Source organism: Lycorma delicatula, chromosome 2 (assembly GCF_047948215.1).
Source record: "Lycorma delicatula isolate Av1 chromosome 2, ASM4794821v1, whole genome shotgun sequence".
NCBI classification, from domain to species: Eukaryota; Metazoa; Arthropoda; class Insecta; order Hemiptera; family Fulgoridae; genus Lycorma; species Lycorma delicatula.
Window position 1 is genome coordinate 37,659,060 of NC_134456.1, and position 24,035 is coordinate 37,683,094.

The window sequence follows — 24,035 nt, forward strand, 5'->3', positions numbered from 1 at the left end:
ACACACAAATCAGTAACATTTTCACACAGCCAGTATTTATTTAGTCAAACAACATCAAGTGTAAGATCAGTACAAACATTTTCTACATCACACAGATTTTTCCTTAAATCCATCATAATGGATTGCTTGAAACTTATTGTTACTGCAATTAAAGACAGAAACATTCATTTAAAAATTATGACAAGTTTTGTTAGTTGAGGAACCTGAACATTCTAGGATCAAAACTTAGCAGATATTTTTCACAATTTGTTCAAAACACTATTTGCATATTTATTCCCTTGGACCAATAACTTGTTCTGCACAGTCTCTGCAGAAACTATCATCTTAAACTTTATTTGTGGATCAAGGGAATTTGTAGAACAAAAATATATTCTTTAAACAATCTGATTGTTTAAAGTTATCTAATTTTAACCAATTTATAAGTAAAGTTTCCCTATTTTTGAATTTTTTGCTGAAATCCATCACTGGTCTCAAAAAGTACAAGCTTTTTCAGAATGTAAATGTAAAAAATTGTCATTCTGAATAATTTCAACTGCTCTTTTACACAGTCAGTTTTCTTCTTTTCAACTGACCCCACCCCCCGCCTCCACTTTATAAAATTAGAATTTATAATTCTATCATTAATAAAACTGACTGAAAATCTTTTAAAATGTTTATTCTTAATTTCATTAATTTGCTGATATATATATATATATATATATATAAACTTTCAATTGTGTTCATTTAATCTATATATATATATATATATATATATATATATAATATATACACACACACTCAAATCTAGCAATTGCAAAGCATTGCCGGGTCTGCTAGTATTTAAATATAATTATATTGATTTTACTTACAGATAAGAACAGGATTAACTGCATTAAGCCAAAAGACGTTAGGTTGCAACACTTTAGCACAAGGAGCTTTGCCTAAAATCCTAACTGAAACTCCAGAAACTTTCTTTATAAAAACAATAAATGCACTTGAGGTAAGAAAAACTCATCATTTAATATCATATAAAAAAATAATTTTTCATTTTTTTTAATTTTAAGATGTATAAAATAAGTGTTAATACTTGAAATTGGTTTTTAAACAAACATGTTTTAATAAAAAGTGCTGTAGTATTACTTTTAATAGATATATCAAAACCCTAATTGTAATATTTTTACTTTACTTATGTCACTTCTAATAAAAGAATTCGGTTTTTGGTCTTTTAAACAGAATTCTGTTTTTAGTTGTAAAATAAATTGCGCATAATTGACATTTTCTGAATCCATTTAATATTCAAAAATTAGTTTTACATTGCCTAAAAATAACAAAAATCTCTTTCCATGAAGATTAAAAAATACATTTTCTGGCATAATAAGACATCATTGAATTAATGGTACTAAAAAAAAAATTTTATTATAAAATATATGTACTAAATCTATATGCACATTTGTTTTAATTTTATTTTCCTTTTGAAACTAAATTCTAAATTTGCAAAGAACACAGTTCTCTAACAGAGATGAAATTACCACGGCTTTTACTCATTTCTGTTACAGAAAAGTGACAATCTGAAACACTGAGAAACCATATTTCCTATTCTCCAAATATAATGGGTAGAAAAGAATGTATTGAATTTTTTTTCATTGTTAAATCTGCGATACCAGTAAAGTTCCTTTATAAAAAATTTCAGTTGGTCCAAATGCTCTTTTTAAGATAGAATAGTCAGAGAAAGAAACTGTGAAATTTTTGTGGTATTAACGCACATAGTGTATAGAAAAAGTGAAAATTGCTGAAACTTTTCCCATAGTTTTTGGAAAAATGGATATTATATTTAAAAAATTGTTTTAATTCAATGAAGATGTCAAGACTACCTCTACATTTTTTATTGTATTCTGAGCTAATTTGAATCCAATGCCCATTATTAAGGGAAAGAGAGGTAGATATAGACAAGCAAATAGCAAAAAATATTTATTTTTCAAAATACTGTATATTTGGTTAAGTATATAACATAGTGAGTAAAGAAAGAACAAAACCATATCAAACCTGATTTTAAGTAAAATAAAATATTACGAATAAATATGATATATTAGACTAACAATTCTATCCAAAGGATATTAAAGAGATTAAAGTTGGCACAGGAAATTTAATTTTTCTAGAAATCTATCTATTCCTTTAATATTAAATACTTAAGAGGATACATACATGTAAGTGAAATGTGGTTGTTGACTTTGACCTTAGAGTCCATGTTCCACAAAAGTACATTAGAAGTATAATATTTTAAAAGATACTTCAAGTTTAACTTTATCTTATACATAAATTTGTTTTTGTTAATTGTTTCCTTGGTCATACTATTATGGTTTTTCAATTTTGGTCTTCTTTTAATAAGTCTCCTACTTACCTGTAAAGTTTTACTTGTTAAATTGTAGATATTCATTGGCTTATTTTCTAATATCTTTTTACTTTGTTTTTTCTTAACATTATTTTTTCACATCATATTTTGGTTCAAAAATTATTCCCCTAATGAGTGAAGGTAGTGTCTACAATAATGCCTTCCCTCATCCATAGAACATAGAGTGCCTTTCACTCTATTATTCATAAAGTCTTTTGATGCTAACAAAGCATCTAAGATACAAGTGGCACTAATTTGAATTCCTTTCTCTGAGAGTAATGATGTTTATACAGCCAGACCCTTATTATGAACAGATTGAAAATGTCACTTGTGAGATTGAATGTCCCTACATTTCAGTGGACTTGACATATTATTGATATGTTACAGTAAATTCATCAAGTAAAGAAGGAAAATAGAAACCATTTCACTCCTAATATTATTTAGTGGCCTGGTTTGAGATGGCTGTTATTATTAGGAATAACTGTGCAATTTTTGAAAGTGACTTTGTATTATGTCAGGTCACTACAACAATTATTATTTCAGTACCTAACATGCATTCTGTCATACTATCATCTAATTTCGAAATCATCCATTGTATATCTTGTACATCATGCCATAAAAATCCATAGGCCATATGCCATATCATCCGAGAGCCATTATATATTATATTATACCAGTATGCATGATGTTTTATTGCATTTTCCTTTCTCCAATTCTGATCCCTTCATCCTCTTCCAGAGCTTTTTTATCATGACAACATATATATTAAATAAAATAAGGGGACAGATTAGGACATTTGCTAATTCAGATATAATCTTTTAATTAATTTCCTTTTTTATCTTCTTTTTACCTTTTCAATCTACTGTTTGGTTTTTCAGTATTTCCATTTGCTTATCTCACACAAATGGTCAAATTTTTTTTTCACATCTATAAGATGTTCTTGTTTCTTTGCCCCAATCTACACGCGCGTGAACACATACAAATCATCAAATCAGTTACATTTCTTCCCTTATTGAATTCATATTGTCCTCCTGTAACCAACTTCTCCATTTTATTTTTTTTTTATCTTGGTTCAAAGATTTGCTTAAGAATCTTTCGTAAAGCAAAATTAAACTGCTATACTTTGGTTTGACTTTTAATTATTTCATGCTCTTTAACTCAGTACCATAGATCATATTATTTAATTTCATTACCTTCTCTTGCAATCCTTCTTCAATACAAAATGTAATTATTCCTATCAGTTGTCCATTTATTCAGTTCATAACTTAATGCCTTTTTTTATTTTTCATATTAGGTGTTGCATGTGTAACTTCAGATTTTAAAATTGTTGTTCTTACATAACTTCTTTCACTTCATCCTATCTATGGGATGATCATTTATTTTGCTTTCTATTGGATTAATTCCTCTATTTATTTCTTCCACCTTTTGGTTTCTCTTTGTATAACTCTCTGGCAATTTCTATGTATATAATAAATCTTTAATACTAGTATACATAATTGTATTAATATATGCAGCAAATAAAACAAAAGAATACAAAATTTTCAAGAAATTTAATTTCATTCATTTAGCGGTTTTTTTTTCAGAGACATGCATGCACAGCTTACTCAATACTCTCTGAAGCAAAAGGATTAACTCCTATTATGCCACAAGGAGCCATGTATATGATGGTAAGAAATTTACTACATTATTTCATCAAACTTACTTTACTATCCAGTTATAGTAGATCCTTGATTATTAAATTCAGAATTATTGAAACCGGTCACTAATCTCTTAAATTTATAAGTTGTTAAAAATTAACTAAAAGTCATTACTGTTTACGAGAGATTGGGTATAACCATCAAATACATCTTAACATGACAAGAATAGTCATTAAAATTAAACTAGTGTTTTCATGCTTATAATGTATTTAATAAATCAATATTTTGTGCTGCATTTTATATTGTTATATAAACACAGTAGTTAAAGTGTTACATTTTCACAGTATTTATGCAAATATCACTGTCATATTCAGTATACTTAAGTTTTATAAAAAAAGATAATACTGGATACTAGTATTATAGTTATTACTTTGTCTTAGATATTGTAGCATGAGCATCATAATATAACTTATAAAAATTAGAGAAGTTAGATAAAATTAAACAAAATTATGAAATTTTGTTTTATTTCTTTAATGAAGTTCAGCAAAATTGTTAATAATTTGGATTTAGAAAAGAACTTAAAACTCACATGTACAACAAGATGACAATTTGTAAAAATACTTCATGTAAAAGAAAACATGAAATAAATAAATTTTTAATTTTGGACATCTGTATTGCTCATATTTTCATTGAAACGTATAAAAAAACTGATTAGTTAAAAACAACAGGTCAACAAAAAAAAAATTTTTTTGAACTGAGATAAACATAGGGGAATTAGAATTTATTTTTTATGCTAAATCTTAAAATAAAATCTGTTTTTCTTCATCACCCTCCACATTTTTAGTTATGATCCTTTAAAATATTAAGAAACTTGTTAAATAATAGAGTACAAAAATAATAATAATAATTACAATTAAAATTCCTACCTTTATTTTCCAGACATTTACGTTTATCTTAATTTCATTTTCTTATTTTCCTTTTCTTCAGGAAAATCTTCTCTTTTTGTCATCCAGCAGTCACTCATCAGAGATTTATCCCATCTGCCTTGATAACATTGTTCCATTTGCAATATATCTTGGTGGAATCTTTCTCTTTGTTCATCGGTGATGTCACCCAAGTTTAAAGAGAAAAAGTCCAAATGAGAATATAAAAAATGAGTTTTCAATGACATTCTGCAGCCTACATTTTTGTAGTTCACTAAAAGTTCATTTATAGGTTGATCATGGTTTTCAGCTTTTTTGTTTACAAGAAAACCAGTAACGACATCATTGAATGACTTCCATACTGCTAGTTCTTTAGGATTCAGTTTGCTGTCAAATATATTTTCACAAATGAATTTTCTTATTTATGGCTTGATGAATATTCCTTCTTTTAATTTGGCTTCACTTAATTGTGGAAAAATCTCAGCTAAATATTTAAAGCCATCTCCATCTTTATCTAATGCTTTTACATTTTTCTTCAGGCCTAGTTTTATGTGTAGATGTGGTAAATTATACAATCTGCTTTGACAAGGAGAATATTGACAATATTTTCCTTTACTGGGGTAAACTGATTTTTTTTTGGCCAATCTTTAATTGTGTAATATTTATCTGTAGCCTGACTATCCCACAAACACAAGAAACACATATATTTTGTAAAGCCACTCTGAAGACCAAGAAGAAGCTCTATATCACTTTCAGGTCAGCAATGATTCACCATGAGTGTTCATCATACTTAATAGCTTTTAAAATTTTTGACATACTCGTATGTTTCTTTTATTCCTACAGCATGTACTACCGGTATAGAAGAAAACTTATTTGAGTTGTACAACAACACTATCTTTAAGCTTCTTTTTGATGAGTATATAAATAAATGCCAATCATGAAAAAAATATTTAATGTCCAGTTCAGACTTAACCCCCTAACATCATGGCAGGAACAATTTAAACCATCTCAGTATTTCAGTAAATTTTCATTTAGATTTCTATATATTGAAATTTTAGTATCCTTGTTTAATAAATTCCATTCTTTAAGACATGAACCTAGGATTTCTGCATTCGACAAACACAAGTCATGAATTAGATCGCTTCAGTTCTGCTTGCGTGATGAGGTGAAGTTCAGGATTTGAGTCTTCTGTAATGTAATTAATATCTATTGAAGTTGAGGATTCATCAGTTAAGCCTTCTGGGAAATTGGAAATTTCTTTCCAAGAAGTTGGAGTGATCAGAATCAGTAAATCAGCAGTATGAAGTACAGGTCTCATATAGCTGAACAAACATTTGGATATGCATTACTGCATTTATTGTTTGAATTGAAACCAGTAACATTTGTTAAGCAAAAATAGTAGTCATCATAATGGTTAGTAGTCTTTCACTAAATCATAGATATGTCAAAAAGCAAATGCTCTTTTTTCCTTTTAACCACTGGGTTAGTTAAATGTAGAACTTTATGCATGCTACATGTGGAGCCCAGGATTTATCTTGATCTCCCGAGGGACAGTCAAAATAATTTTTTTAAGCAGTTTTCTGCAGATTTAATACTGGTTTTCATTTACTTTTCGTGGTGAATTCTCCACAAACATAGCAAAAAATATTTGGAGAATTTCTTCTTCAAGCCCGATTTTTATTCATTGTAAAATTCAAAATGTTTAATGAATGACAGTAAACTGAAATATCACAGAAATGCTTACTTATAAAAATAATTAAATTTAATTTATAAATACTTACTTAATTACTTAAAATACTTCATAAAATTGTTTCACCATAGAGTGCAATAAAACATAGTGGAAAACATACACAACTTAACAAATCTTGATGTTTAATAGAATAATACCAAAAGTTGTTCTGTTATAAAAAGTTTTCACTAAATGTATGGCATCACTTATGAAACAGTCTTTATAATATGTGTATGATAAAACCATTACCACAACTACGGAACACAAGTCATATTAAGAATTGAACTCATACTGAAGAAAATTTCATCACGTTGAATTACTCATTACTTGAGCCACTGACATATCTATACATATCTGCTGTCAAATCAGATAACCAACTTTGTTAAATTAATTCTACATCGAAGCACTGATTCACAGATAATAATTAAGAACACTGATTACTCATATTTTTAAGTATATTCCTTATTATCTGTATAATGTCAAGTACATGTTTTATGTTAAATAAGTGTACTTATTGAATAACTAATTGCAATAATACAGTTTAAACATAGCTTAATATAATCAGCTGGTAACTGTGCCAGCAACATAATAACAAACTTGTTTACATTTACATAAAGAAGAACAATAGTAAACAGCTTTATTTATATGAAAAATAAAGAGGAAAGGAAACATACAGGACTGATCATCTGACTTAACATGAAATGAGATCATTTGACTGTTATGTATCAAATATAGGTTTACAGCATGCATCACAATATAAGTCTTTTGTGAATAATTAAACATACAGATGTATTACCTTATTTGTATTGTTTGTATCACGAAAGATGGAACAAATAAAGTGGTTTTAACTTAAGAAAGTTATGTGATGGATTTTTTTGGAATACATATTCAGATTCAGCATATACAATACTATATAGAACACCTACTCCCTTTTCAATTCAAATTTTATGTTCACCAGTATAATTAATATTACAAATTGTGTTTAAATTTTATAGAAATTATTCTTTCAAAGGATCTTTTTGCAAAGCTACTTTCAACAGAGTTAATTGTGTAGCTTCTCCAACATTACCAGAGGTGGACCATGGGAATTAAAATGCTCCATTATTTTTCAATGGCACCCAGTTAAAAAAAAATACTAACACCATAATTAACAGTGATTTGATAACTACACTTGAAAAAGTAATTACATGATTAATTCTGAAAAACCTTTGGAAGAACAATTTTCATTTATTTTGAAAGGAAATCATTTACAATTTTTTTTTTTTTTTTATCATTTCAGAGTTATTTTAATAATTTTTGGTAGTGCTATTGTTATTGGTGTTGTCTTCCTTAAAAAGAATAGAAAACCCCTTATGTAATTTAATATAATATATTTGATCAATGTTATGTTTCTTGATTCGTTTAAAAAATTAATTCTACAAACAAATATAAACAACTTGTTTAAACTTTAATAACTTAAGGAACTTCCTAGCCCTTTTAAGACAGGTAATTCTATTAACAACAATACTACAGATTAGGTAGAAGAGGAGACTTAGCTTTAACCGATCCAATGAACAAAAAGAATTCCAGTATTTTGTATGCAAGTCATTTTATATTTAATAATTCTATAATACATAATTATATTTTATAATACTAGTTAGTTATTTTTATATTTTATAATATTTGTAGAGTGGGTAGTGTTTAAATTATTCAGTACACCGTTTTTTTACTTTTCTGGCATACTTATAATTACAGTAGTAAATTATTAACACTATTACTTTTCATTACATTAAAACTTAATGATTTGAATTACAGGTCAGCATTGATTTTGAAAATTTGCCTTCATTTCAAACTGACATACAGTTCATTGAACAAATGGTAAAGGAAGAATCAGTATTTTGTCTACCGGGGTTGGTAAGTATTGACCACAAATATTGTATATAAATATCAAATAGATAAAAACCACTGTTGAATTTTTTTTTTTTTGCCTAGAGGGAGCATTAGGAGGCCTGGTTTTACTTTATAGCCACTTACCATAGCCACTCACCCTACTAGGTGTACAAAAAAGAATATCAGAGTTCTAATTTGTTATATCTCTTGTATGAGGTTTACAATATTGATTTAAGGCTAGAATAATAATTAACAAAAGTAAAGATTTATATCCATACATTGATTCCTTATATTTCTGTTTAATAGCACCACTAGCAAATGTGGCGACTTCTAGATAGAAATTCTTTTTTTTTAATGTGAATCTGTAGTTACAGTTCAACCTGCATTCTGTAGAAAGTTTAATTCTGATCCTCCAAGTGACAATAACATTCATTGATGGCCATTAACTGAATATGCTGCACAGCATAATCACATTGAAACGATCAAATATATATCTGTGTGAAGGGAGATGTACAGGACAGCTGAAGAAAATATTCAATGTGTCATTGAGTCTATGGTTAATGCTAAAAAATTTCTTTGTAAGATCAGCCACTAACTAGCGATGCTTCTGTGGAATGTTTTTAGGAAAACTCTTACCATACGTGTCCATAACATTTGCAGCTGTTACAAGTTTTTAAGATTACAGACTATGCTGTGCATGCCAACTTTTCATTCGAAATGTTGCTGTATGAAGATGTTGATTTTCTTGATAGTATTTTTTTTTTTTTTTTTTTTTTTTTTTTTTGGTTGTTTGTGGGCGAAAAACGCCTGGGCGTTATCATCGCCCGGTAGTTATTATTAAAAGGGTAATATAACTCCAAAATAATAAGCTATACAAGGTGTAAACGTAATATTAATCATATGATAAAAATTTACTAAAACAAGCCAAGAAGGAAAATAAAACCCAAAACTAATATCACAGACAAAGTTGATAAAATATTAATGATAAAATAATAGAATAAAGAAATTATAAAAACTTACATAACTCTGATGGGTTGTGCAAAAATCCCCACCCCGGATAGTAAAATTAAACACATAGAACTAAAAAATCAAATCGAAAATAAAGGTTAAAATTATCAAAAAAACTCTCCTTACAGAAAAACATATATATGTTAAATCCTTTGCAGTAACCCAGTACTATGCAAAAAGAGAAACATTCGTTCCAAAACCCTGCCTCATTGCCCAAGACATCACGAATGCTGCTGGGTAAATTAAATTGAAGACGCAACGCCGCATAACATACGCAGTCCACGAGAATGTGGTGCACAGTTATGCGGCAGTTGCATCGTGTGCACAGAGGTGGGTCTCCTCCTGACATTAGATATTCGGGCGTGATCCTCGTGTGCCCTTACCGTAACCGGCAGAGTTCCTGCAAGAGGAGCCCCACAGCAACACTGAGTCTTTAATCCGTCGAAGTTTACTATCGACGGCAGCCGTCCAGCCACTTTGCCACCTTGCTCGTAGTGATTGTTTTATATGATTAATAAAATCAAAGGTAGTAACTCGGGTGGTGAAAGGAGGCTGAATACACGCATCTTTCGCAGCAGAATCTGCTCTCTCATTACCAAAAATCCCAACGTGGCTAGGGATCCAGCAAAAACCTACCCCCTTGTTTCGTTTTTCTAACTCAGCGATTTTATCATAAATGCCAACGACGACAGGATGTCCGGAATAAAGGTTTTCCAACGCCTGGAGAGCACTGTACGAGTCACTGCAAATAAGAATGTTCCTATATTTAGGGCCAACGATACTTACAGCCCTATTCACAGCGAGTAGTTCCGCTGTGAACACACTCGTAACACCGGGTAGACCAAACATATAAGTCTGTTCATTGAAAACAAAAGCACAACCAACGTTACAGTCATGCTTCGACCCATCAGTGTATACCACCACATCTGGGTTCGACTTGGTGAGGAGAAACTGGAACACCTGCTGGTAAACAATAGGTGGCGTTGATTGTTTATCATACGTTGTAAGATCAAACGTAAAATTTACATGGTTTATTCTCCACGGGGGATTCGAGCACGGACATGATGGAAAGAACGAGGGAGTGCCAACATTCATACACTGCAGCAGACGTCGTATACGGACACCCACAGGCGCAGTACAACGTGGACGGTCCTCATACTTCCTCAAATTAGGATTCTTAAGAACTGGGTCAAAAGCTGGGTGATTCGGCTGTCCGCTGAGACGGGCAAAATAAGATAACAAAAGCTGGTCTCGTCTATCCCAAAGTGATGGCTCGCCACTGTCTACAAGTAAGCTTGCGGTAGGGCTCGATCTAAACGCACCCGTGGCAAGCCGAAGAAAAGAATGATGCACACCGTCCAGCATCTTAAGTACGGTTTGGCGAGCTGAGGAATAGGCGACACAACCATAATCCAAACGGGAACGAACAAGGGAGTAGTAAAAACGTAACATACACGACCGATCGGCCCCCCAGTTGGTGTTAGACCCGCATCATATCCAAAAGTTTGGAACACTTTGTCCTCAAATCCCTCATATGTGTGACCCAAGTAAGACGGCTATCAAAAAGCAAACCCAGAAACCTGACGTAAGTAGAGACAGCAATAAGCTCCCTGTTCAGAAAACCCCGCGGATTAGAAGGGTTCCGTAGCCGAGAAAAGACTACACATTTCGTCTTGTCGGGTGAAAATGTGAAACCACTAGTCCCTGACCAAGCCTCAAGGCGAAATATAGTGTTCTGCATATGTCGCTCCGCAGTGGGTGTAGAGCGGCTCGCAACGTAAATAACAAAATCATCAACGAAAAGACAACAAGAGACAGGAGCTTGTACACAATTGGTAATGCTGTTTATGGCCACAGAAAACAAGGTGGCACTTAATACACTACCTTGCGGTACCCCATTTTCTGAGACGACACTGTCTGAAAGTGAATCGTCTACACGAACACGAAACGTCCGGTGATTCAAGAATCCCCGGATAAAAGCAAGCATGTTGCCAGTGATCCCCCACCTCCTAAGGGTGTTAAGAATGCCACGTCACCAGGCCGTGTCGTAGGCCTTTTTTATATTAAAAAAAAGATAGCAACGAGGTGTTGGCGGTTCAGGAAGGCGTTTTGTATGGCAGTCTCCATCGACACCAAATGGTCAATGGAAGATCTCCCATGTCGGAAACCACACACTTCCGAAGAAAGAAAGCCATGTTTCTTTAAGTACTACGCAAGCCTGCGGTTTACCATCCTCTCCATTACTTTACACAACACGCTTGTTAAAGAAATAGGGCGGTAGCTTAAGGGATCGGTTTTCTCTTTGCCAGGCTTTAGTACTGGTATAATAAATGCCGTCGACCGGTCGGGCGGAAAGACTTGTCCGGAGAATAAACCATTGTAAATACTCAAAAGATGTTGTAGTGCTGAGTCAGGAAGGTGCGAAAGCATACAAAGGCGAACGTTGTCCGCTCCAGGGAGAGTATCACGCGAGTTCCTAAGTGCGTGTAACAATTCTTTAAGTAAGAATGGCGTGTTCAATTCACCAACCGAAACACCAATATTCAATGCCATTACTTCCATCCGTGCTTTGTACCTCTGAAAGTCGTTACTATATGACGAGGTGAGAGACACCGAACGGAAAGATTTCGCTAAAGCATTTGCTACAGCCGAAGATGATGTAAGGAGTTCCCCCTCATCGACGAGACCGAGAATAGAATGCCCTGGCGACCTGAAATTTGCATGGATTTTTCTCCACACAGTAGATGTGGGAGTAGTAGGTGAGATGGAGTTCACATACTTCGTCCACGAATTCCTCTTAGCTGTCAAGAAGACCCGACGGCACACCGCCCTAGCTCTGCGGTACATATCTAGATGTTCAGTTGTAGGTCGATTATTGAATTTGCGTAGAGCACGCCGTCGATTCCGAATAGCACACTTGCAATCATCATTCCACCACGGAACGGAAGGACGTTTAGGATTGCCCGATGTTTGTGGGACATATCTGCTGGCAGTCTCAAGTATTTTGGACGTAAGAGAGGAAAGTTGCCCACCGCCCGCACCGACGTCACACTGCGATTGGAAGGCCGTACGATATCCATCCCAATTCGCCTTTTCAACAATCCACCTCCGTGGCCTTCTCCGAATCTCGTGGTCCACGCCGAAACGAAGAACAATTGGTTTATGGTCGCTGCCATGAAAAATGGCATTCCCCACTAAAATGGCAAAGTCTCCCACTATTAATGATGGAGATGGTATTTGTGCGAGGAGGTCTGAGATATCCAGAGCACTAAACTCAGTGTTCGGTGAGAGATATAGATTGCAGATATGCAACTTGAAGGGGACAGAGATCTTCACTGCAACAGCAGGAACGAGAGTGGTCAGTCGAATCCTTGTAGCTGATACCTCATCCTTCATGAAAATAGCCACTCCACCACTCTCTCTACCGTCCACTACACAGTCGAACCTCTCACAAAAGTATCCCCTGAGTGCGACTGGGTCATGTCGCAGAAGATGAGTCTCCTGGAAACACATGACAATCGGATCATGCAGCTGCGCCAGTACTCCAATATCTGCAATGCGGGACCGTACACCCCGAACATTCCACTGAATAATGTTCATAAATTTAAAATAAAGTAAAAAATATAAATATAATAAACATAATAAATATACTCAGGGAACTATACAGAATTCAGTTGTATGTGATTCTATTTTTCTTTTTTGTGTTCTTCACCTTAGATAACTCCGACGCCTTTGGGTCGGGAGGTTCCTCAACCATATCCTCCAGTATATGGGGTGACGGCGGAGGAGATTTATGAGAACGGGATGTCACTACTGACATCCCAGCGTGGGTGGCCATACGGGTCACTTTCGTGGGGGCCTTGCTAGTCGGCTTACCGCCGTCTGTGGTAGCCTTGCCAGTACCGGCAGCACGTTAGGAGCAGGAACTTTTTTATGAACCACACTGTTGGATTCAGTTACTGCGACACAGGACTTTTCACTCACCCTTGTCAGCCCGGAAATAGTGGCTGTCGGCAGCACTTTGGGAGAAGGAACGTTTGTACGGACCACACTGTTGGATTCCGTTATTGAGATGCAGGACTTTTCACTCATCCTCGTCAGCCCGGAAATAGTGGCTTAAGCGAAGTAACCTGATCAGAAAGCATCTGGACAAGCTTCTTAAGTTCCGCACTGTGGCGCATGAACAGGTATAGCAGTCTGTAGGTAACCCACTCTAATCCTCTCTAGAGGAACAGGAAGACCGAACGTCAGTATAAGGGACGGCGTCGGTTCTTCTGTTCCGTTCAGCCGTTTCACCTCTACAACACCCTGAGTACTAAGTTCATCAGCAATTTCCCTCAAATTCATTTCTAGAAGGTCACGACAAAAAATCACTCTTCGGCTGGTATTTAGGGTCTTGTAGCATGCCGTACTTACGATTATGCCGCCCATATTGGTCAGACGTAACAAAGACCGACTCTGCTCGTCGTTATATGTCTCCACCAGAATTGTCCCATCACGTAATTTTTTAATGTTCTTCGGAGAACCAATACATCCTGTGATGCATTTACTAATCAGGAAAGGTGAGACCTTTTGAAGGGAGCCACCCTCCTGATTATTCTTAACAACAAAGTGGACATTCTTGCACCTAACACCATCTTCATTGGCTGTAGCATAATTATCCTCGTCAGACGAAGCTGACCGAGGCCTTTTCACCAGACTTAAAGTGGTGGTTTTTTCAGATGGACCACCAACCATCATAGAATTGGCTGTAGGAACTGAAATTTTGGTCCCACGAGAACCGGCGATACAATAGACCACTCCAGCAGATCGCACGCGTATTGGAGCTAGAGCTAAATACAACTGGGTTTGCTCTGGTGCCCAGAGGACATCGTTCAAGACTCACTACGTAGAGCCATTCACCCATCGGCATGATAGTTCCCACCTTGGGTTACGGTTGCATTTCGTACGATGTCGCAACACCATCAAGTGTATGTGAAAGAGAAAACTGTGTTGGATGTTGTTGTGTAGTCGAGTAAATGTATATGTTGTAATTCATGTAGTGTACCTGGTGTAGCATACGTGTATAGTAAAAAGTATTCTGCAGCTAAGTGTGTAGTGGGAAGAAAAGCTGCAGTTGGAAGAGTTAGCATAATGATCATATCTCTTTTTTTCTGTTTAGCCACTGTATGGTAGTACTTCAGAGGATATATATGAACATCAATGAAGTGTCATCTTGTACAGTCTCAGGTCGACCATAAGAATTGTATCTGGTGGTCAGAAAATGACCATGACTTTTACAATCTAAAAGGGATTCCCCAAAATTAAATGTTTTCTGTTTATTATCCAGAAGACAAATTCACAGGCCATTGTTTTTCGCTGAAGCAAGCGTAACAGGTGTTCCTTATTTGTATATGCTGTGTTCTAAACTGCTATTTGTAAGTGTGTGTCCTTATCTGTTTTATTAGCTCTTTCCTAAACTGCAAGATGGACCAAAGAATTTTATTTGGCAACAAGATGATATTCCCTATTCACTGGCATACCTTTGTACAGGATTGAATGGGTTTTATCCAACCACTGGATCTGTCGGTATGGACTCGATGACAGAGCTTGGGATTTTATGACAGATCTTGTGTATGTGACTGCATTACTATAGATTTACCCAATTTGAGACATGGGATTAAACCAGCTTGCTTCTATACTCCAGAAGTGCTAGTTAAAGTATGGAAAAAACCCTACTTTGGTTAGATGTGTACCATGCGACAGAAGGTGTTCACAATGAACACTAGGGAGAAACTATAAAAGTTTTTCTTTTTATTTGTACACCTATATTATCAGAAACTAGTTTTCATTTTTTAAATCTGATAATTGTTCTTCATGCTATACGTTGTGTAATCATATACAAGGTTCGTATCCAGTTAAAATTATAAATTTCTGTTTAATGTTCATAATTTATATAGATATTGCTGTGTAAAACTATATTTTAATGGTTTGTGAACACTTAATTCTAAATTATGAGTACCACTGTGGTACTTAATTATATCAGTGGTATTATTGTATTGATCACACATTTTTTTAAAATAAAAGTTGATTTAAAAATATGTTTGTGACCATTTTCATAAAATGTCAAACATATTATTCACTTATTAATCTAATCAGAAAAATGTATCTTTTGATTGTTCATAATTTTATTTATTTTATTTTTTTTTGTGTATGAATGATGTTATTTATTTATCAGACATTTTATTTATTTGTCACCTCATTGTTCTCATTAAAATACATGTAAAAACTTAAGTTTGAGTTAGAATAGATTATTGTTATCTGTATTATTTTAGTAATATTTTTAATGCCAATTAATTCTAATCTGAGTATATATGGAAATTCATGGGAGATTTAAATGAATTAACTTTTAATTATATGATTCACAAACACACACGCGCGCGCGCACACACATTACTTTAAATGACTATTCTAGTATTACATTCTATTCTATACTTGTATTACAATAACTATTCTATACTAGAATAGTTATTGTAATACTTTTTCATTCTCTTGATTGAACAAAATATTTGTTCTAAAATTTTAAAAGTATTTTAAATTTTATTAACAAACAATTTTTACAAAATTAAATTTAAAAAGCTAAAATTAATGTGTAGATGTAAACAAAGAATTTAGTAAAATAAAAAATATCAATGAAGATGGGCTTGGGCTTGAAAACATTTTGATGAACATAAAAAATTATAAGTAAGAGTGTTCTCTAATTCTGTACTTTACAGAGGCTGAAAAAATATTATATTATATATATCTTACCATATATATTTTATACATAAAAATTAATATTTGTTTGTCCTGTATGCGTTCCTATGCCATTCATCCGATTGTGATGAAGCTTTGGTAAGTTGTGGGCACGCCCGCGAAGGTTTCTGAATTAGTTTGAACTCGCTAGGTGGTGTTAGGGTCTAGATATTTCGAAAAATTTTATTTATGGCTCATATTCAGAAAATACATTAGTTACGTGAAAATAAATATTTTTGCAAAAAATGGACCGGCTAGGTGGCGCTGCGGTCAAGATATTTTGAAAATTTATATTTATTATACGATTTGGTTCGTATTCAGAATATGTATTACTTACATGGAAAAAATTACCTCTCCAAAAAATGGACCCGCAAGATAGCACTGAGGTTGAGATGTTTGGAAAATTGTATTTATGGTCAGATTTGGTTCATATTCAGCATATGTATTACTTATGTGAAAAGAAAATTTTTTGCAAAAACTATAGGTGGTGCCAGTGTCAAGATATTTATAATACAAACAAACATATATACAGACTTTCTTCTTCATATACAGAATGATTCAAAGAAACGGGAAATTTAAAAAATGAAATAACGTTAATGAAAAATTTTTTTTAGAAAATTAATTTTATTTCATGTAATTGTACAAATGTTGCCATTTTAGGATACATACATTTTAGTTTATTTTTTAAAGATGACATTTTGTAGGTGACCTCCTCTTCTACGTAAACACTCACGAAGTCTCTTCGTTAAATTGTTCATGGTTTGACGTAACATCTCAACAGGAATTTCCGTAATTGCTTCTCGGATCTTTGCCTTCAGTTCTTCCGTTGTAGCAGGTCTACTGTGGAACACTTTGCTTTTAATGTGACCCCACAAAAAGTAATCGCAAGCTGAGATATCAGGCGATCTGGGAGGCCATCTCATCTAATGTCTCCATTTCGTGAAATGACACGTTGTCCAAACAATCGGCGTACAGCTGCCATCGATATTCGTGCAGTATGTGACGTTGCTCCGTCTTAATGAAACCAGGTTGTGTTAAGAATTGGTGGAAATCTCTTTTGTGATTCCACAACAAAGTTTTCAAGCATGGCTACGTAACGAGCCGACGTCACTGTAATCGCAAGACCGTTGTCATCCTCAAAAAAATAAGGGCCCATAACACCGTAGCACACCACACGGTCACTTTCTGGCTGTGCAACGGACGCTGGTGTAGCTGCGTAGGATTTTCTTGTGCCCAGTATCTGAAATTTTGCTTGTTAACAAATCCACTGATGTGGAAATGCGCTTCGTCTGACATCCACAGTTCGTGAACAAATTCTTCATTATAACTCTTCTGAAGCATTATATTACAGAATTGTGCTCGCACAACTGCATCGTTCGGTTTCAGTTCCTGGACGATCTGCAACTTGTATGGATGGAATTGCAAGTCCTTCACTAACATTCTTCAAACACTTGAACTATGCAATTGTAAAGATGCTGAGAGACGACGGATTGGCCGATGTGGACTTCGTGTGACAGCATCTTGTAAAGCTTGAACATTATGTGGTGTACGGACGGTTCGCTCACGGCCTGAAGGTTTCTTTTTCATTGCCGAACCAGTTTCCTCAAAATTATATATCCATGTTTTAACTGTATGTGCTGATAGAACACGGTCGTGCCGTCCCAGATTAAAATGACGGCGAAATTCTCTATGCGCTCCCTCCACACTGTCAATTGTTTTTGTAAAATGCTTTGATAGCAAATGCACGTTGTGCACCATTCCAAGGATCCATGACAACTAAATGGCAGGTTAGGTTAGAGAGGCTGGCGCCACTTATCAAGTGGTACCAATCGCCCACGGCTACCAACACAACTTTCAAAATTTCCCGTTTCTTTGAATCACCTGTATAAAGGCAATGTTCATATGTGTCCACTGTAGTCTAAAAAATTACTGGACTGATTTATGCACAGTAAAATGGGAAAAGGGGAAAGAGGACATGGAAAAGGGAAAATTGAAAAACAAAAGGAGAAGGGAAACGGGTAAAATGGAAAAGAAATAGGGAACAGGAAAACAGAGACATAGTAACTATGGTAAAAGTGAAAGGTTAAATTTTGTAAGTCCCGAAATGTTCAGTTTTTAATGTTTTATCAAACTTTCAATTGCGGTTAATTTAATCTATAGATATACTCAAATCTAGCAATAGCGAAGCATTACCAGGTCAGCTAGTATGTGTGTGTGTATATATATATATATATATACATATACGAGGGTTATTTTTTCAAGGTTCGATCGGTCGCGAAATGTGTTGCGCAGCGTCTCTAGTATGGCCTTCCACGCCGCGTCACTTCGTTTAGTTTTGAACACGCAGCTAGCACGTAAACATGTCTACAACAATAGCATCTTCCTCCAAGTGTGAAGTGCGTACGGTATTCGATTTCTTCAGGCTGAAGAGTGTAAAACGCTGAAATTTATCGACGAATAAGTAATGTGTACGGTGAAACTTCAATGGGTGACAGCAAAGTGTGACAATGGTGCAGGAACTTTAAAGCAGGACGTACAGATGTTCATGATGCAGGCGGTCAGGGAAAGAAGCGAATGTCAACCAATGATCTCGTTGAGCGAGTGGATGAGGCAATTCAAGAAAATCGTCGATTCCCAATTTCTGTATTGAGTGATTAGTTTCCTGAAATTTCACGGTCACTTCTCTACACCATTGTGAGTGAGAGACTTCGTACCGCAAACTGCGTGCGAGATGGTTCCCATGATGCTGTCCGACCATCACAAAACAATGAGAATAATCGCCTCCCTAACGTTTCTCCAGCGCTACCACAATGAAGGAGAAGATTTTTTGAACAAAATTGTCAAAGGGGACGAGACACAGGTCCATTTCGAAACTGAAAAAACAAAAGAACAATCCAAACAGTGGTTGCATTCTCATTCTCCCAGTAAACCAAAGAAGTTCAAGCAAACCTTCTCCAACAGAAAGTGTATGGCTACTGTGTTCTGGGACCGGAATGGAGTTCTCTTGGTGGAATTCATGGAACGTGGCAAGACCATCACTACAGCCTCATACTGTGTGACTCTTCAACGTCTACGAAGGGCAATTCAGAATAAGCGGAGAGGAATGTTGTCATCAGGCATTGTCTTTCTCCGTGACAATGCTCGGCTGCACACTGCAGCTGTAAAAAAGAAGCTCCTGCAGCGTTTTTGTTGGGAAGTGTTTGATCACCCACCATACAGCCTTGGCTCCATTCGATTTTCACCTCTTTGCTCACATGAAACGCTGGCTAGGACGACAATATTTTGGCACAGACATCGAGCTGCAGACCAGCGTAGAAACATGGCTGAAAACACAGGCGGCTCCGTTCTGAGGGTATTGGAAAGTTGGTACCACGCTACGACAAATGTCTAAATCGGAGTGGCGACTATGTAGAGAAATAGCGTAACTATGTACTTGTTACAAATAAACATTTAATTTCGTGACCGATCGGACCTCGAAAAAAAGTAACCCTCCTATATACACGCACACACCTACGAGAATTATCTTCTTTTTTTTTGGCAATTAAAATCTTGTGTTGGCCTTGGTGTGTACAGCAGTAATGTGTATTTTTGACAGATATGTAATGTAATTCTAGCAAATAAAATTCATTCTTAAGGATAAAAACGTTAAGAATAAAAATAAAAATCATAAAAATTCAGAACAGTTATTTAAGGAAGACAAAAAGTAAAAAAAATGCTTTTTAATTTAAAAATGTTATTCTTATTTTTAATTGTAAAAAATAAGAAATTCTAAAAAAAACTCATAAAATTCAATAAAAAATTCATTGCAAACTTATTTTAAATATTTTCTTACAAGTATTGCTACTTCATACATGTCTACTATTTCTTAAATTCCTTTTATAGATGTAAGTATAATCAAAATAACTTTTCTCCAGTAGAACTCACAACCTACTGAATGAAGATAGCTATTTTTTTCAGACTGTTATAATGATGCAGTCCTTTGTAGGCTCTGACCTCCAAAACAACCCTCCACCAACCAAGCTTTTCAATCACTTGCCACTTATCTCCAGAGTCCAGTTTCTTGGATACTGAAAAATATGCAGTATTTTTCTTAAATTTTAATTGCTTTCTATTATGTTCAACCAAATAAAAATTCAATTAAAAAATAAGAATTGTAAATCATGTTTCAATACGTAACTTCCTTAAACCTGCCTGAATTGATACTTCTAACTAGACATATTCAATTTACACACCTAATATTTATTATTGGTTCTTTTATATATTAGTAATTATTAATTTAATACAAATAAACAAATAGTTTATTTCAATTATCTCAAGGCTCTCCCTCCTTTTATGGGGTTCCTCGACAACTAATAATGTTTTTTTACATTTGTATATTTATAGTTTATTCATTCATCCACCTAAAACAGAAAATTGTCATTTTTAAATCCTTAGGAGGAAGGATTCTATACAACCAATGGAATTTTTGAAAATTATTACATATTTGGTTTTTTGTTCTTGTAGTGTTTCAACTACCCTGGTTACATAAGATTGGTGTTAACATTACCTGAAGACTCATTAATTGAAGCTTGTCAACGTATAATTGAATTCTGTAATCGATATTATATAAATCAGTCAGAAAAACAACAGAATTAAAAAAAAGTAGCTCATAATAAACTGAAACATTATATTCATATGGATACAAGAAAAGAACTGCCTACAAATTAAAAAAGTTGAAGATATAATTGTATTTAACTATAAGAAATCTTACTTTTATAATTGATTTTTATATTTGTTCAGTGAATTAAAAAATAATAAACATACTTTTCAAATTTGTTCAGTCTCATTTCAGTTTACAAGTTACAAACCTTACATTTGAACTTCCAAAGTTGACTGTTGTAGTTATTCTTTAGTGTAGAATACATCAAAATATGTAGCCTACTGCCAGCCTGAAAGAACCGGCAGTAGGCCCCTGACCAGGAAATCAAGCATTACGTTTGAAATTGCATTATCTTCTAACCAACAAAAAATCCATGGTTACACGATATACTATTTGACAAATAAAGGAACAAAGATTATAAACTGCATAACATGAGCACACTACTATATCCATCAGCGCAAGATGAGTTAGGGGTAAATGTAAGCTCATTTTGCACCACTCAATGCACATTAAAATGAGTATATTTCTGAATTTTGATGTAATAGAACATAGAGTGAGGTGTTGTTGAAACTGTCTCATAATATGTTGTGTAATATGTACATAATAGGTAGTACACTACATAATAATACACATACAGTGTATTACAACAGCAACAATATTGTTAAAAGCTCTAAAAATAATTGTAATTAAAGTTGTAAAAATTTTCTGTTTAAATGAAATTTCGCTACATATGTTATTTATATATAATAATAAAAGGGTTCATGGCAAATCCAAAAACCATAAAATGACCAATGCCGACTGCCAGAGCACTGATCTCTTGCCTTGTATCAACTACTTCTCATATCACAAATTCGTTGTAAATAAAGACTTCCTTGACCACTGTCTAACTTCTGTGATTATATTGTCAATAGAATTTTGTACTTCATAAAATTAAATTTGTCATCAATAATTCACTTTCATTCATAGCACATTAGCAACCCTACATAACACGTGATGAATTATTCTACATTCTAAAGGTTTGCGACTTGTGGCTCCGGTAGAGCCCTGCTGATTTATTTTTTATCTTATGCATCCACCAGTCTTGAAGAACTATTATTGAGCTTCAAAAACTGAAGTTAACCAAAACCATGATCATTCAAATCCAACATATAACTGTATCATGTTTGTTTTGAAACTGGGTTTCGCAGGATCATAGAAAATACGAAAACTCCGAAGATGACATTAAGTTAAATTATGTTGAAAAATAAGGTAGTCATTTCCACTACATTTAAATACTTATTCAGCACTACAAATACTTATGATATTGACAAAAAGTAATTCTATCACATGACAAAACAGAGAAAAAGTGTCTACCTTTTACTGCAATTGAAAACTGTTATTAATTGCTAATCATGTCACTTGAAAGCAAAGATTATTAAAAACAAAAATCTGTTTTTATCTTGATTGCAACTAATCAAACAATATTGTTAGCCTAAAAAATGAAATCAACAATTCCCTGGGAAAAAAATGTAATACAATTTAATATAATTGAATGAGCATACTACAAATTTTTCTTTATAAAATTTTAAGTTATTTAGTAATTATACATGTATTTATTTTTTTTTTAATTCATTCTTATATACTGTGTCCGTTACATATTACCATCTAAGTAAACTGCTAGTACAACACAGGCTGCCTCAGATGATTTGAGAAACATTCTACATGATATTGTACACACACTGAAGAAGCCGATTACTAGAGTTACATCAAAATACAAACGCACAGTCATTTTGTTTATATAGGACATCATGAGACACCTTGAAACATTCTCACTATTATAAGTAAGCACTATTATAAGATATTCAGTAATACCAACAAAATTATATTAATAAAAATATTGATTATTGAAGCACTCAATTATTCGTAATAAAAAGATATGTTTTGCTTCAGTGTTAAGAGTTACAATGTTTTACTATATCAAGAGACTTTTATCTGTATGTAGTGGAAGCAGATATGGAGGTTTATTAGATATGGTTAAAGCAGCAGTTTTAAAATGAGATTCTGTCAAAGAATGTGATTTGAATTTTAGATAATCTTTAAGAATATTTTTGTTTGAAAGCACTTTAAGCTACAACAGTAAATTGAATTTATGAAGTTAATGGCAGCTTTAATAGTTCATGCCAAGTCACTGAAGAAGTAAAACAATAAAACACCCCTGCATGATTTATTTTTCTTTTAAACACTAAATTTTTTGCTAAAAATATTATTCGTTACAACTTAATTCTGGAAACTTTCTCCATATTTTAACTTTTATAAATATCTAGCAAAATATATTTTATAATTATATTATTGGTACTTCCAAATTTAAGGCATTCATTTTTTGGGCCAATGAAAAAAAATTTTGGTTAAGTTTTAAGTAATCCCAAGTAAATTCCCTTGAGTTTATAAAGAAATATGAGGCAGATATGCCAAGTTAATGTAACAAAATAAGGCAGAAGAATATGTTGCTGACAATTTCATTGATTACCAGTTTGGTCCAATATAATTTTTTTGTTTTTTAATATGCTAAAACATTTCCTGAAATTGTCTATGTCACATCTGAGACAACCAAAAGCTGCAGAGTTATAATCAGGAATTAACAGGTGGCACATAACCTCATAAAGCCAATCAAGGGTAGGTCACTTGTTTGAGACATTGTCATGCTAGGTTAACTTTCACATTATCGTATTAAACCAGTGAAGGAAAACTGTAGACCACCACCAAATAGGTATAAATCAGATAGATAGCTAGTTCTTAGATTCTGTAAAATTCAGAACACAAACATCATAAACACTAATACCAAATATGTTTATTTTAACCCTTTTCATTGCTGACTGGACCAGACTACAAGATCCTGCGTGAAAATCATGAACCAATTACATCTCTTCATTTTTTTGCTGTACTTTTCAAATAAACTACACTCAGTTCACTTATGCATTACAGATAATAAATACTTAACCCAAGTTGGTCTAGTGGTGAATTCGTCATTGTAAATCAGCTTATTTAAAAGTCAAGAGTTCTAAGGTTCGAATCCTAGTAAAGGCAGTTACTTTTAAATGGATTTGAATAC

The 24,035-nt window shown here is 33.6% G+C and overlaps 1 protein-coding gene across 1 annotated transcript in view; it reads left to right on the forward strand.

The window, feature by feature from the left end:
• Tat (Tyrosine aminotransferase) overlaps positions 1 to 21,123 on the forward strand; it is a 59,407-nt gene extending 38,284 nt beyond the window's left edge. The window contains exons 8-11 of the mRNA XM_075358716.1: positions 851 to 979; positions 3,952 to 4,035; positions 8,452 to 8,550; positions 20,812 to 21,123. Of these exons, the coding sequence (XP_075214831.1) occupies positions 851 to 979; positions 3,952 to 4,035; positions 8,452 to 8,550; positions 20,812 to 20,943 (444 nt within the window). The 3' untranslated portion in view covers positions 20,944 to 21,123. The remainder of the gene's footprint in view (positions 1 to 850; positions 980 to 3,951; positions 4,036 to 8,451; positions 8,551 to 20,811) is intronic.
• Positions 21,124 to 24,035: the final 2,912 nt, after the last annotated feature.